This window comes from Pteronotus mesoamericanus, unplaced genomic scaffold, assembly GCF_021234165.1.
Source record: "Pteronotus mesoamericanus isolate MK-2021 breed Mesoamerican mustached bat unplaced genomic scaffold, CSHL_Meso_final scaffold_118, whole genome shotgun sequence".
In the NCBI taxonomy this organism is placed as follows: Eukaryota; Metazoa; Chordata; class Mammalia; order Chiroptera; family Mormoopidae; genus Pteronotus; species Pteronotus mesoamericanus.
The window spans coordinates 5250556-5265805 of NW_026555301.1; the positions used below are offsets into that span (position 1 = coordinate 5250556).

At 55.5% G+C, this 15250-nt stretch overlaps 1 protein-coding gene across 2 annotated transcripts in view; it reads right to left on the reverse strand.

Moving 5' to 3' along the window:
- The window catches only part of PLXNA1 (plexin A1), a 52400-nt gene extending 43180 nt beyond the window's left edge, over nt 1–9220 (reverse strand). Inside the window, exons 1-3 of one of the 2 annotated variants that reach the window (XM_054587292.1) lie at nt 9105–9220; nt 2494–3751; nt 261–443 (exon numbers count right to left, since the gene is read on the reverse strand). In XM_054587292.1, the coding sequence (XP_054443267.1) occupies nt 261–443; nt 2494–3751; nt 9105–9121 (1458 nt within the window). In that variant the 5' untranslated portion in view covers nt 9122–9220. The remainder of the gene's footprint in view (nt 1–260; nt 444–2493; nt 3752–9104) is intronic. The other variant, XM_054587293.1, reaches the window with a different exon arrangement.
- Nucleotides 9221–15250: the final 6030 nt, after the last annotated feature.

A 15250-nucleotide genomic window follows, 5' to 3' on the forward strand; every position in this document is an offset into this window, starting at 1 on the left:
AGCTGGCCAGCCAGGGTCTTTATAGTGCCAGACACAAAAGAGACCCACAGAAGTAGCAAGGGAAAACAGGCAGGGGCCCAATGAGGCACCCTGGCCCACGCTCACCCCCCACCCAATCCCCCCATGGTCACTGAACCTAGCACATGGGCAGCACCCCACCTCTTCCCATACCAGATCTGGCCTCCAGGTCATAGAACAATGCTGTCTCCTACCCCCAGTTCCATCCATCCCATCACATCACCCCCATCCCCAGGCCTGACCTTTCGGATGTGGCCACTTCGCGTGCCAGTGAACACCACGGTGTGGCCCCGGTAGTCATAAGCAGCCACGGCGGTCAGGCCATCCTCCTTGTCCACAAACAGGGGCATGCCCTCAATAGTAACCGTACCCCCCAGTGGCTGGTTGAAGTCCTGTCCGCAGAAGTCATCGTCGATCTGTAGGGGCTATGGGAGGGTAGAGGTGAGACTCTGGGCTGCCCAGCCTGTCCCCAACACCTTCTCCCTGAGAGCAGGGCCTGGAAGCCAGGAACAGCCAGCTCTACTAACTGAAGGAGCCCACAAAGGGTCCTCAGAGGCAAGTACGTGGCCATACAGAAGTTATGTGGCCTGAGGCATCGCCTATACAGACCTGAGGGATGAGGGACTCCTGAACCAACTCAACAGATGGAGAAACCAAGGCTCTTCCAGATTGCCCGAGGCCCACACAGGCCTAGGGCTGGACCCATGTCTCACATGCACACTACACACAGGCCCCACACCCAATTTTGGACTGGGAGAACTGAAGAAGGAGGCAGCCTGGGTGAAGGCCAAGGAGCAGCCAACCAGGAGGCCAGGTCCACAGAGACAAGAGATAGGGTGGGGAAGTGGGGGTGGGAGGAGGGAGCATATCCTGTCTTGAAGGGTTTATTCAAGACAGGAGACAAGGGTCAAACCTGAAAGGTAAAGGGAGGGGCCCCATCTAAGGAGGTGACTGAGTGAAGATTCACAGTAGGCCAGGGCACAGGTAATGTGGAGGCTGCTGCTCCACCACAAGAGGGAGAGAAAGCAAGATGGAAGAGGCAGACTCTGGGTGGATGAAAGAGGAGAGCTGGTCTCTCTGGTAGCAGGCTTGGCGGGGGGTCTAAGGTTTGCAGGGGAAGAGGTCACCAATGAAGTAGGGTCACCAGAGCCAAAGTAGGGTCTCCTCAGCCAAAAGGGCACAGACAAGTAGAGAGGCAAGGTCAGGGATAAGCTGGGGTCCTGGAGGGGCCCCAAGATAGTGACCTGGCCAGGGAGGACCATGAGACAGAGAGAGTGAAGAGGATGCGAGAAAGAAATGGCCAAGGAAAGGGCAGACCTGGCCATGGGCACAAGGAATGAGAATCACATAGTGTGACCCCTCAGTTTCTCCATCTGCAGAATGGAGATAAAACATCTTCCATGAAAGGCCAAGAGGAGGATGGACAATGCATCTGCCTAGTGTACCTGGACCTCGATGTGGAGATGGTCCTGTCATGAGGCCCCCCTGCACTGGACATGAGAAGGGGACCTGTGCTGTCCCACATACTCTAGACACAAACCAGTGTCACTCACAGTATAGACATGGAAAAACTGAGGCCAAAGTGGGGTTAGGCTTTCCCTAGGCCACCAAGCAAGTCCTGGATAGTAGCGGTAATGGGGCTGAGGCCTGTCTCTGGAACTCTCCAACATGGGTGAATTCTCAGCTCTTTCATTTGTGACCCTGAACAAGTTCCCCTCTAAGCCTGGTGTCTTCCTCTGAAAAATAGTGGATGCTACTATCTGGCTGCATGAAAAAGCAGCTGGTTCCAGGCCAGCCCCATTAGGACCTACAGACAGGAGCTATGGCTGCCAGCTACTAAGCTCCCACAATGCAAGTGCTCAGGCAGCCCCAATGTCAGGGCTAGTGTTGTCTGATTCCACTGCCAGGTGAGGGCAGAGAGGCCCAGAGAGCAGACACATGGCCAGGTGCCCAGGACAAGGGTGAACAGAGCCTCTTGACAAGGGACTGTGGACCAAATGGTGTCCAGTGCCCACCTGACCTGGTCTGGCCCCATCCCTGCCTCTTTTACTGGCTGGCTGTGTGACCCTAAGCAAGTCACCTATCTCACTGAGTCTCCATCCATAACATGGAGACGAGACAGAGCCAGCAAGCATCCAGAATATTGCCACACACATGGTCAATGCTCCATCCAACATCCACAGGGGCTTGTGGACTGGTAGACACAGTACTGTTCCCTCACCCCCCACCTTCTAAAGGAAGAGGACAGCACACACTTGCAAGCTGGCTCTGAGGCCAACACCAATGGGGCAGCCCCTATCCTCTGGAAAACAATGGGCAAGCAGTAGCACTTGGCACAGGACAAGCGCCACATGAGCATGTGGTCAGTATTGGTATTGTTTTAGAGAATGGGGTCACAGGAAGCCAAAGCTGCCCAGTGGGTAAGGCTGACAGGGCAGAAGCAGCATCACCTAAGAAGGTGAGGTGCCCACTCACCGAATTGATACAGCCCAGCTCCTTGTTAAGCAGCCAGGGCAGTGAGAGCTTGCCCTCACCACGGTAGCAGGACTGGATGCGCTCCTTGATCTTCTCCTTGATGGCTCTGAGTGTAAACAGGCACAGCACCGATTCCTTAGGTGGCTTTACACGGTTCTTCTGGCCCTGAGCAAACACGGTGAACAGCACATCCTCATCATCAGCCAGGCCCAGCTGGTGGGCCAGAGCACTGCCAGGCCGGCTCAGGTAGGCATCCTGCACCAGGCGGTACTCTACCCCCGCCTGCTCACAGCCAATGGGGAACTCAACATACGAATAGAACTTGGGGTCATCAACACAGAGCCGTACAATCTTGGAGGTGAAGAAGTGCTCACCAGCAGCATCAGGAGAAGTCAACTGTGTGTCCAGCTGCAGAGTGAGGTAGTACACAAACTGCTCACTGCGGAAGCTGTATACATAGTAGATGTCAAAGGCTGGGAACTTGGACAGTGTGTCTGAAGGGATCTTGAGCTGCGACGACACAAACTCATCCTGGTACACGAAGCTGAACATGTCCGCGTCCTCCTCGTTGGCCATGAGTCGGCGGCTGGACAGCGTGGGGAAGTACTCAGACTTGCCATCGATGGGTGTGCCCACGAAGAGCTTGGCCTGGGCCTGGCCCAGCGGCCCAGCAATGAGCACACCTGCCATGCTGCCAGCCTCACGCACGCTAGACAGGTAGTGCTCCTTGCGGTGGTGCGGTTCGCCCAGCTTAAAGAGGTCATCCAGCCGCAGGAACTGGCAGATGCCCTGGGAGGCACTGCCACAGGCTAGCAGGCGGTTAGCAGCATAGTCCAAAAGCAGCAGCTTGTTGACATTGTCAGTGCTGCCCAGGCCATGCGGGCATGACTGCACACTGGGTGGCGGGTAGCACTTCTCATTGTCCTCCACAGGGCCTGTCACATGAGCCCGCAAGAGCGTCAGGTTCCCCGACAACTTGTAGATGCGGTTCACTGCACCCACATATACCTCACCTGTCTGCTCATGGACCACTAGGTGGGTGAGGCCCCAGTCGCTGGCTGAGAAGGTGCGGAAAACAGGCTGCAGACCCCTGCCTGCCCTAGTGGCACCTGCCACTGCCTGAACAACCCCCAGCAGCAGCAACAGCATCAGGAACACGCACAGGCTCAGATGTAACAGTGGCATGGCAGGCCCGGGCCTCCGGCCTCGGCGCTCAGGTCCTGCAGGAACATGCATCACGGAGCCAGAAGCCTCATCCCTGTGGGGAAGACAGTGAAATAGAGTATGGGTGTGGGCAGAGCATCACCCCCGAGAGGGCAGACATGCCCACATGCTATCTCCTGAGCTCTCTGGTGTGCCTGTCCAGCTTGGAACATGCCATGCTCCACAATCTAACCCTGGAGAAGCCAGAGGTGCAGAGAGGACACCTCCCTAGCATAAAGCCCTGCAAACAGCAAGCAGTGCACCAGGAATCACCAAGACCAAGCCTGTGATCCCAACACATAGCACTTCTCTGGCTGCCAGACAGGTACCATGAATGCCTAGGCCTACCATCGCCAACCAAGCAGAAGAATGTAATGTACCCAGGAACGATGCAAGTGAGAAGGGTTTAAGATATAGACTGGGCGCCATCACCTCCTGACTCAGAGCTCCTCATGTCCTAGGGGCAAACCCCCCAAGCTCCAAGCTCCCACGGCAAGTGACAGCCTCTGCCCTAGGCTCTGGGGACACCAGTGCTCCCTTGCAGGCCCTAGACAATCCTACTTGTAGGCAGTACCCCCACAGCAGACAAGGACATATGGGCAGCAATTCTCAATGTGAGCAGAGGGCATGCTGGGTCACCTTGGCCCAGGAACCAGCCCCTTGCTGGACCTCAAACCCCTATACTCTGAGGACTGATACAGAAGCCAAACTGTGTGCACCTCCCATCTACCATCCCCAGCTCCAGCCAAAGGGTGCTTCCAATCTGCCCCTTCACCCCCCACCCCATGCTCTGACCCTTCCCAGGTTTCCTGGTCAACTGCCTCTGAGTTCCCCTTCAAAATCCTTCCCTCAACTCCAAGGAAAGAAAGATTCCTCCAAAGAGAAGGGAGAACCGGGGCTCCCTGCACCCCATCCCTCAGCAGTGGCCCTCTCCCCCCAAACCTCCAGCCACTCTACCCCAACCCAGCCCCCAGGCTCACCTTCATCTGCCACTCCTCACACTCCCAGCATCATCCACCCTCATATCAGGCCCCAGGCATGCCCATGACCCTCACCCTGATCCCCAGATCACACTTACCCCCTAGATCTCCCCCAATCTGCCTATCCCTCTGCCACCTAGATGACCACAGCACTGGCTCTCACGCCCACCGACAGCCCGGTCTCCACACAGTAGCCTGGACCACTTTTCTGAACTGCAGCTGAGGTTACAAGCCCCTCCTAATCCTGCCATGGCCCACCTTACTCTGGAAAAATTTCATCTCCCGCCCAGCCCGGAGCTGGCAGTCAGATACTGGGTTAAATCCAGACTCTGTCACTATGGCTATGCAGCCCTAAAGAAGGATCACTCCTCTTTCCCAGCCTGAGTTTTCCCATTTATAAAATGGGGATGACAATAGCTCCTCTCATGGGTAAAAGGGGGAAGGTCAGGGCACTCCTGCAAAGTGCCATCAGCAAGGGTAGCCTCTCCAAGCCAGCAAGGACCCTGCCCTGGCTCTGCCAGAAGTGCTGGGGCCTCTCACCCAACTCCTGGCTGGAGACTGACCACAGAGATGCTGAGTCCCAACTGCAGGCAGGTGGTGGCAGGAGCTGCAGACATCCTTTGCTCCCAGACGATGCCCCTAATATAGCCCGATAACCCCATTTTACAGGGGGTGGGGAAGCTGAGGCCCACAGGCCCTTCTGCCAAAAGGACCTTCTGCCAAGGTTGGGCGGTAAGCACAGAGCAGCTGTACCCAAACAAGGCCCAGCAGTCTCTGGGCCTCCATGTGTGCCTTCCCCTGGGCCCTTGGACCTGCTGTCCCCTCTCCTACCCCCCATACCCCTGCTCGGTCTCAGCTGCCTCCCCTGACCTGCTACCTGAAGGTAGCAGCTGCTCCCTCACAACCTATCACCCAGTTTGAATTTGCAGCACAAGACTTGCTAATGGCTTTGTTACTTATTGTTCCCAGATACCCCTCCCACTAGAATGACAGCTCCCTCAGAGAGGGATGGAGCTCTGTGTTTTGCCTCAGTATCTCCAAAGCTGACCCCGGGAGCCAACACTTGTGAATGAATGAATGACTAAAAGAATAGGTCCCAAACAGAGCAGGGCCAGCTTCCTCACTTTGTTCTCACTTCCCACATACCCTCTGCCCAGAGAATGCCAATACCCACTGCTCGGGTAGAGAAACTGAGGCTCAGGAAGCAAGAGGCATTAGCCAAGATCCCACCAGCAAGAAAACCAGGTTGTGCTACCTTGCAGGACCCTCCCAGCAGGTCATCAGCGGCCTTTCCTTGAGAATCTCTGCCTAGACTTAGCCCCAAGAACTAGAACCACCAGGGACCTCTGCTGGCAGTCAGGAGAGGAGTCCCCAACCCCCCACACACACTCTGACCTCAACTCAGGAACCCAAAGGAGCACAGAGAAAAGGCTCCTCACAGTGGCAGCAGGGCCTGGGCTAAAAGCTGAGTGCATGTGAACACCAAAGAAAACATGAATCACTCACCGTTTATCAGTTCAAAGCAGACCTGCAATTACCAGGGGCTGGGCTCTCCCCTCCTCCAGGATAATTATACAGGTCTTAATGCAATTACGGGCCCTACTTTTTACATTAAACAGAGGAACCCAGCTGAAGAAGCCACCATCCAAACTCTGGGCCTACTCCCCCTCTCCTTCCCTCACAACAGAGGCTGCAGGGAAGGGAAGGGACAGGCCAAGGGGACAGGGCTGCCAGCCAGGAAAAGGGGGATCCAGAACCCAGGGCTGGGTCCCTCAAGCCCATCATCTCACAAGGGCCAGCAAAGATGTCTGGGTCATTTCTCCTATCTCAGAGACAGGGTGCCCAGGGCTCAGACAGACCCAAGGTCACCCAGCTAGTGCTGGCAGGACAGGGACTGATTCCCACACTCTTACAGAGACCTGGATGGCCAGGCTTCTTGGGACTCCCACATACTTCTGATCTGCCCAAGAAAAAAATACATTCATTCCAAAAAATGCATTCATGATTGGGAGCTGGGGAGGACCATGCTAGGCTAGGGGAGGGTAGCAACACACATGCTGTACTCTGTGGCTGGGAGGGACTGAGAAGGAGCAAAACCAGCCCCTGTGGTCTGGGGAAGCTCCCCCAAGGAGCCTATTCACCTGTTCTAGCAGGACCAGGCACCATGGGAGCTGGTGGGGGAGGGGCACCCTGTGTGACAGCAAGAGTGAAGGCCTGGGGTGGAATCTCCTGGACCATGCAGAGGGGACAGCGAGAATGACTGCAGCTTCCTGGCATGGAAAGCAGGTTATGCTGGGGCCCAGTCAGGGCCAGGCTGGGGAGGGAGAAGCTAAACTGGTGCTGGGTGTGCCGACTGGGGGTGAGCAAGGGATAGAAAGGCCAGGACAGAGGCTGACAGGCCTGGCAAAGCAGGCTCCACTCCTGGACAGGATGGGCTCGGTTGTGCAACAGAGTATGGAGTGAGCAATGTTCCCTGTCCTCCTAGACAGCACCTCCCCTGACCCCCACCACTACTCTTTCTCACCCTGAGAAACAAAGACCCTCACTCACTCAGAGGGATAGCCCAAGCCCATATCCTGGCTTGGGACTCTGCTGTGGCTTGGACAGGTTGGAACATGGGGAGCCTGAGAAGATACTGCCATCCTGCCCAGTGGTACACCATTGTCAACCAGGACAGAAAGCTGCCTACCACTGCACCTCCCCCAACAGAAACCTCAGGAGGTGGTCCCAAGATAACCTGTTCTCCCACCACCGGAGTCCTGCTTTTCAGAAAAAAAGCAGGGACCACTTGGCCTTCCCTGGAAGTGGTGCCCTCTTCTCCTAGACAGTTTCTTTAGACATGGGGACCTTCCTGGGGTATCAAAACACGCAAACAACAACCTCAGGGCCACAGGAGGCCAGAAAGCGCTGTCTGCTTTGTCCATGGCACCTCACTTGCCCCCCCACTCCCAAGCACACACCTCAACCACAAAGGAGCTTGCAAGATCTCCATCCATGCTGTCTCCTGCCTGACATGCCCTTGCTGGGCCTCTCTGTGCCACCCTCCCAGGCTGACTTGCAGCCTGGCACTGAAGCAGAAAGATCTGCCTCTGGCATTGGGACTGGGTGCTCCTCAGAGCTAGGTAGTCTTGGCTGCGTGGTGAAACACCTGGTCTCTCCTGAATACCCCCAAGCCAGCAAGGAGTCGAGAGTACCTGGAGGGTGCTCCACAGGAGCCAGAAAAGGATAGGCTGACCCCTACCCCAACACACCCCCCACTTCCTGCCCAGACCCAGAGAACAGGCCTCAGCATGGAAGAAGGTGCGGAAGTCCAGGCTCAGGAGGCAGATGCAAGGGCCACATCACCCCCAACACACACACCCCTTTCTTTCAAGGGGCGTGGCCCCAGCACCCCAGAGAAGAGCAATGGCAGCTCCGGGCTCTAAGCAATCACTGGAGCCCCTTTCACCGCCCGCCCTCCCCTTTCCCGGGCTGCACTTTCGATCTCACAGCAGGCAAGAAGACTCCCTGGAAGCCCCACTCCCCCTTCCCGGAGGCAGCCCGAAATCAGCCACGCCGCCCCCAGCTATGGTGCACACCAGGCCCGGACTCTCCGGGAAGCAATCGGAAACCTCCGGGGAAAGCAGACTGACCCAGGAGAGGCCCAACGAAGGGGAGTCCGAGGAGGCCCAAGGCAGCGGGGCGACTGCCCAGGAGGCACCCACACCGCCCCTTCCTAACCCGGGTGCGCGGCCCTGTGGGCGGGCAGGCGGGCGGACACAGCGCCCATCTCCCGGCGCCCCACACCAGGAGAGGTGGGGGCGGGGGCGGGTCCCAAAGAAGCGATTCCAGCTTCCACCCCAGGGCCCAGATAGGCGACTGTGGTCGCAGCCCCGCACGCCCTTCTCCGGCTCCCGCGGCCCTGCCCAGGCCTGCCCGGCTCGGCCCGCCCGGGCCCGGCCCTGCCGGCGGCCGGAGGTCTGACCCGTGGTCCAGCCCACGGGCGCGGCCTTGGGCACCCGCAGGGCCCTCCCCGCAGGGCGGCCGCAAACTTTCTTTCCTGCCTTTGAGGAGAGGGCAGCGCCGGCCCTAGTCTCGCCGCGCCACACAGAGAGCTGCCCCGCGGAGCTCCGCGGACCGGGCCCGGCCGGCGGGGAGGCCAATGGCGCAGGGCCTTACGCCGGGTCCAACAGCCGGAGGACAAGACTAGCTCAGCACCGGCACCGCGGCCGCGCCCCGGCACACCAGGGAGTCGGGCCGCAGCCGCAGGGACACGCGGACACGCGCGCCGCAGTACCCCACGCACACTCCTGCCCGCCCAGTCGCACGTCTGCGTCCTCTTAGAGGCTGCCGCCGCGGGCCCGAGGGCGTCTCCCACCCTGCGCGCCCTCGCCTGGGACCCCCGCCAGCCCCGCTCCGCGCCAAAGGGAAAGTTGCGCCCCTACTCACCGGTTGCCCCGGGGCATGCCCCGCCGTTGGCCATCACCGCGCCCCGCCGCCGCCGCCTGCTCAACCGCGGGGCCTCCGAAGCCCCGCAGGCCGAGGCTGCCGCCGCACCCGGGCTCCGTTGCGTGGCCGCGTCGCTGCTGCCCAGCATGAATGGGGCACCGAGCCCCGCGCGGCTGCGGACCAGCCTCGATCTCGCCGCCCGCGGAGCGCCGCGCGGCGCGCCTGCGCGGCCCGAGGCCGGGGGCGGGGCTGGCGGTGCGGGGCCGCCAGCAGCCTCCAGAGGGCGCCCTGTCCCGTGCAGCACGCCCTCCCTGTCCCACCACGCGCCTTCAAAGAGCGATGCAGCTGCCGGCCTTAAATGGCTCCGCTCAGGGGCCGCGGCTGGACGTCGGTAGAGGCCCCCCGCGTCCGGGATGTTCCAAGCGTCTCCAGGGGATAGGAGCACAATCTCCGTTCATTGAAGGTTAAACCGAGGCCCGAGGAGGGAAAACGCCGTATCCAGGGTCATATGGCGCTGTAGGTCCTCAGCTCTTGGCCTCGGTGACCGCAACGGCTGGGTGGGATGGGTACCCTCTCCAGTGAGCAAAATGGCGCCCTCTGCCGTCCGAGCAGCAAGACCCACACTACCCTCCTCCCTGCTGTGTATTCATTGATGGGGATTCGACCCTGATGAAAAATTCAGTCCCAGGGTCCTGACGTGGGGGCGTGGCGGGACGAGAACGCCGTCCGTCCTGGACCGTGGCCAGGAGGGCGCGGGGCGCAAGGGCCGGAGCTGCCCAGCAGGAGGACAGTCAGCAGTCATTCATGACGGTGCTTTTTCTGTGAACCGCAAGTTCTGAGAGTCTTCCAAAGGTGTGGGCGTGGGGAGACCTCCTAGGAGAATGCCCCAGGGAAGGTGAAGCCAGGTGCAGGAGCGCCTCAAGCCGAAAGGACCAGAGAGCCTCCTGGTGGGAAGGCGAGCTGGATGGGTGAAAGCAGCAGAGACCCTCCGTGTTCATGCTGTGAAAACCTGGCTGTCATCCCCACAGAGGAGAGAACCGCTACAGTCTCGGGTAAGCATCTTAGATTGGCCAAGGGTTCCCTACCATCTCCCTATCGCTCCCCTCGAGCAGCCCCCATCCTATTTCTGGGTTAATCCTTCCCTTGGTTTTCTTTGCGTATTTTCAGGGTAGCCTGCTGCTTTGCTGTGCTTGTCGTGGGACATCACAGAAACCCAGTCTGCCGGATATGAAGACCCATACTGGTGGGGTTGCTAATGGGCAGTTTGTTTCCTCTACTTTGTAGTGCTCTTGTATGCTGTACAATTCATCCCTTCTGCTGATGGGCCAGCGCCCCTGGTTTAGGGCCACTGTGCAGTGACCTGTTTTGGACACATGTTTATAGGTTCTTGGCAGCAGTTAGACCCTGGCATGGACTGTTGGATCACCAGGTATGTGTGTGTTTAGCTTTGGTGAAAAACCCAAAATAGTTTGTCCAAGTGATAGCTGGGTTTGCAGTCCTGGCAGCAGTTTGGGAAGGTCCCAGAGTTAGCGTACGTAGCTAGATATTAATAAAGGAGGGAAGCAAAGGGAATCTGACACTGTTGAGCCTAGTGTGCTGGGGAGCTGAATTGGATACCGGGCCTGTTTAGCTGGGAAGTTGCAGCATTCATGGGCTCCCCAGGATATTGCAGCATTGTTCCCCCAAGGGGATTAGCACCCCTCCCTCCCCTGTGTAGGTAGGAAAGACAAATTTTTCAATCTCCCCAGGATACAACTGTCCATCTCTCCTCCCCCAGACTATGTGGGTAAGAAACAATACAAAAGGAAATTCCTCTGCTTGGCACATGCCCAGTAGAAGCCAAGATGGCAAGGGGAAGGTACTTCCACTTTGAGGCATGCACCATAGAAGCTGAGATGGTGGCCATAAAGTCCTGTCTGTCTAAGTCTGGGAAAAGGATCAGGATATCTAGAAAATGGATTGGCTAGGGGGAGGATTGAGTGCCAGCCTGTAAAGGATTGGGAAATTTATTGATTAGTTTGAAGAAGGGTCTGGTTCTTCTCAAACCCAGGATGATATAATCTGATATAATTCTGGTTTAACAAAGCATCGGTCTCTCTCTCTCCCTCTCTCTCTCTTTCCCCACCTCTCTGTCTTCCCTGCCCCCCACCCCCACTGCCAACTCTGTCTCCTCACTCCCCCCCCCCCACCCACCCCTGCACATGTGCTCTCTGGGTTAACACGTGCCCTGTTTGTTCATTTGTTCATGTGTTCTCTCTCCATAGCAGTTATGTGGCCCTAGCAGCTGCCTGGGGCCCACAGCAGACTGCGCAAGCCTGGGCACAGTGCCAGCCGGAGTGCAGCCGGGAACAGACTACGCTCGCTGAATGGGAACAGACGTGGACTAAACTGGACTAAGCTTAGGCATAGCACAGAACTTTTGGACCTTGACTTTTGTACTGGGCTAGATGAAGACCAGGTTGGATTTTTTTTCACAGTGGGATGGACAGAGATGAGACACTGGGAACCTGAGGGTAGCCTTCTGTTTCCACTCAAATAAATTTTACCAGCAGATCTCATCCTCCCATGTGGGTCCCCAGAAATGTTTTTCTCACAACACTGCAAGGACCCTGTTTCCACCGGCAATACCAGCATTCCCCATCTTCACCCACACTTGGTACTGTTGCTCTGGAGTTGTTGCCTATCTGGTGACATGCACCAATTTTTTATTGTGGCTTTAATTTGAATATCCTTGAATGAGGGTGAGCATCTTTTTCAAAACTCCTATTTAGTATTTTATTGAACAAGCACTAATCTAGCACTGACTCTACACAGGACTCTGCTACATTTACAGGTGGGTAAACTGAGGCAGGAGAGGTAAAGTGACTCTCCCAAGTTCCCTGGTAGCTGGCAGAGCTGGGAGGCTACTGCTGGCAATCTAGCTCCGTAGTCTGTGGTCTCAACTCAGCCACTCTGCTAAACTGCACACTCATGAACCAGCAAACCAGGTTCAAACACCTTCCTTCCTTCCTTTTGGACTTCTGAGCCATACCCCTGGGTGTGGATTCTGGGGTGGTTAGTTAATGGGCAACAAGTCCTGTCTTTTTCCACGCCTAGCTTTCTTCATCTTTGAGAGGGAGTTGGAGACCCCTCTGAGAGGTGTGGTGAGGAGGTATGAGCGTGAACACCACAGTGGGCCTGAGAAAATGTCCATCCCTGTTCCCTGTGTTGGCCCCAGAGCTGTTTCCACCACTCTGTCTGCTCCTTGCTAACTTATCCTCTGTGGAGCCACTAAGGCAGGCACTGCTCAATGCCCTTCTCTCTTTGGCTTAACAGTCCCCAAGAGCCAGGGCCACTCCTTTGGGATCCAGCCCTCTATCTTCACTCTCTCCTGGGGTGGCTTAGAGGGGCTTGGGTGGCAGCCAGCTCACAGTTAACATAGCACCATCATGTTCTACAGTTGCCCAGACAGGAACCCCAGGGCCCTGAATACCTTTCGCTCCCACAGGCCACTGCATCCCTGAACCCCATGGGATCTCTTTGAAAGCATCAAACCAGATCACACCACTTCCCTCCATCCTTACTCTGTCCCCTACTCCTGCTCATGTCACCACTCTGTCCATTCCCCACACAGAAAAGTCAAGTCTTCCCAAGATGGAAGTTTGATTATGTAACACTCAAATATCACACACACCATCAATTCCAAGAGAACCATAGGCCGAAGCATCATTAAGAAAACCGTAAGACTTTAAGAAGACAGCAGAGCAGATTATCCTTTTGACTGTGAGCTAGGGACAATTTCTGCAACAAAACAAAAATGAATAAAGGAAAAAATAAATTTGACTACCCTACAATTCATTATTTTTTGTTCATTAAAATTAGAGTTCATTGAGAGTTATAAAAAAGAAATGGCCAGACAAGCAAGGATTTAGGAAAACATTTGCAACAGACATATATTTGACAAAAGATGTGTATTCATGATATAGAAGGAACACCCAAGAATCAACAATCCAATAGGAACATGGAGAGAAGACTCCAGTAGGCAGTTTGTTGAAGAGAAAATGGTTAATAACTGTTGTTCCAATGAGCACATTGCAGCAGTACCCACTCTCTGGAGCTCCACTGAACCAAAGGGCACCTGACCTGAACTTAGCTGGGAGATCTTTACCTGCATGAGCCTGAGTGCCTCTGTGTGTGTGTGTGTGTGTGTGTGTGTGTGTGTGTGTGTCCTGACAATGCCCTCCCAGGAGGTTGCCCTGTGCATTTGGAGAGGCAGGAGGCTCAGGTGGATTCTGGATTTGTACCAGGAATCGTGGGGGTCAAAGAGGTAGTGGGACAGCTTGAACCTTTCCTCTCTGGGTTTACTGTGTCGTTTTTCTCCTGTTGGCCAACAAACAGTTCAGGAGGGCGCGGGGGGTTGCTAGATGACATGGAACAGTTTCTAGGAATGACTTTGATAGGGATGAGGTTCTCACTACAGGAGTAGCTCCCAGGGCCACTTCTGCATTCCATTGACTCAGAGCTTTGAGCAAAAATAAACTCAAGGTGTCTTCTTTCCTCCCACAGTGGGTCCCCACCATTAATGGGTAAGCAGGAGGCCAGGGGTGGGAGCAGAGGGTGTACTGCATACCCAAAACACTTGGGGTATGCCCACTGATCCCCAGCCACTGGGCTCATAGCTAGGGTCACCCTGACTCCTACCTGTGCCTTGCCCCCTTATCAGAACCATTTCTCACCTTCTTTACTCCTATCACCTCCTGCCCCTAGGATGTGGAGTTTTCCTTACTCACCAGCTTTCACCAGCTCTGTGTAGCTGATAGGACCTGGGAGAGGAATGAAGGCAGAGACCCTCCCTGCACAGACCCTCTAGGGATTCCTTCAACACATGGAGCATCTCTATCCCTGACCCCATGTTATGTACACATATGTGCATGTACAGTGGGGGCAGGTATGGAGCAGGTGTTCCCTGGGCATTCCTTGATATTTGTTGGGGACTTGCCCTGGGTCGTCTGGCTATGAGTATGAAGTGCTATGGGTCATCTTGGCTTGCCCTTGCATGCACATCTGGGGAGGTACCTTTGGCCTCAGCCCATATGCAGCTACTGTGGACACAGCAGCAAGCCACAGACATTGTTTCATTCTAGAAGCCCACTCTGGCTGCTAAGTACAGAGAGGATTGAAGGGCCTGACCAGGACCTAGGGCCATCCCCAAAATCCAGGGCTTTGGCATGTTGCTCTAAAGCAGGAGGAGAGGGGTTCAGTCCAGGCACCAGCACTCTGAACAGAAGGTTGCTGGGCCCACTATGGCCTTCTCTGCCAGCCCAACCCATTCTCCAGTCACCCCTGCCCTCTCTAGATAGGTGCTATTGGTTGCAAGAGACAGAAACTCAACTGGGTTTACACTCCAAGGGGCCTATACTGGCTCAGATGAACAGCAGGTAGACATGGCTACATGGTCAGCAAGGGCTCTGCTGGCCACTACCTTGGTTCACACCCATGCAGGTCTCTGCATATGGTGGTCTTAGCAGCTAGAGGTGCTTCTTTGCCAATAGGTCCAGGGAAATTCCCAGAATGGAGCCTCATAAAGTGGGCAGCCCTGACACTTGGTAGGCAGGGATCAGGAAAATCTTCCAGAGCCAGGGGGTGGCATTGGGGAGTGTTTCCCCCAAACAAAATCCAGGTGCAATTATCAAAACAAGCAGGACTGGATGGAGGGTAGGCAATGCATTCAGGACCCCATGGTGCCAGTGGACCACCACCTAACTAACTGCTTCTCTTTCAATGTGCCCAGCATTTCTTGCTATGCTGAGATTCTTTTTTTTTTTTTTAACTGCAGTTTACATTCAACATTATTTTGTATTATTGATGGTTTCAGGTATCAAGCACAGTAGTCAAATAATCATACACTTCACAAAGTGCTCCCACTGATATTTCCAGTACTCACCTGGCCCATTACATAGTTATTACAATATTATTGACTATATTCCCTACACTGAACTTTACATCCCTACGACTATTTTGTAACCACCAATTTGTACTTCTTAATCTCTTCAACTTTTTACTACCCTTCCTTCTGGCTAACATCAGTCTGTTCTCTGTATCTATTATATGAGTCTGTTTCAATTTTGTTTGTTCATTTACTTGTTCTTTAGATGCTACATATAACT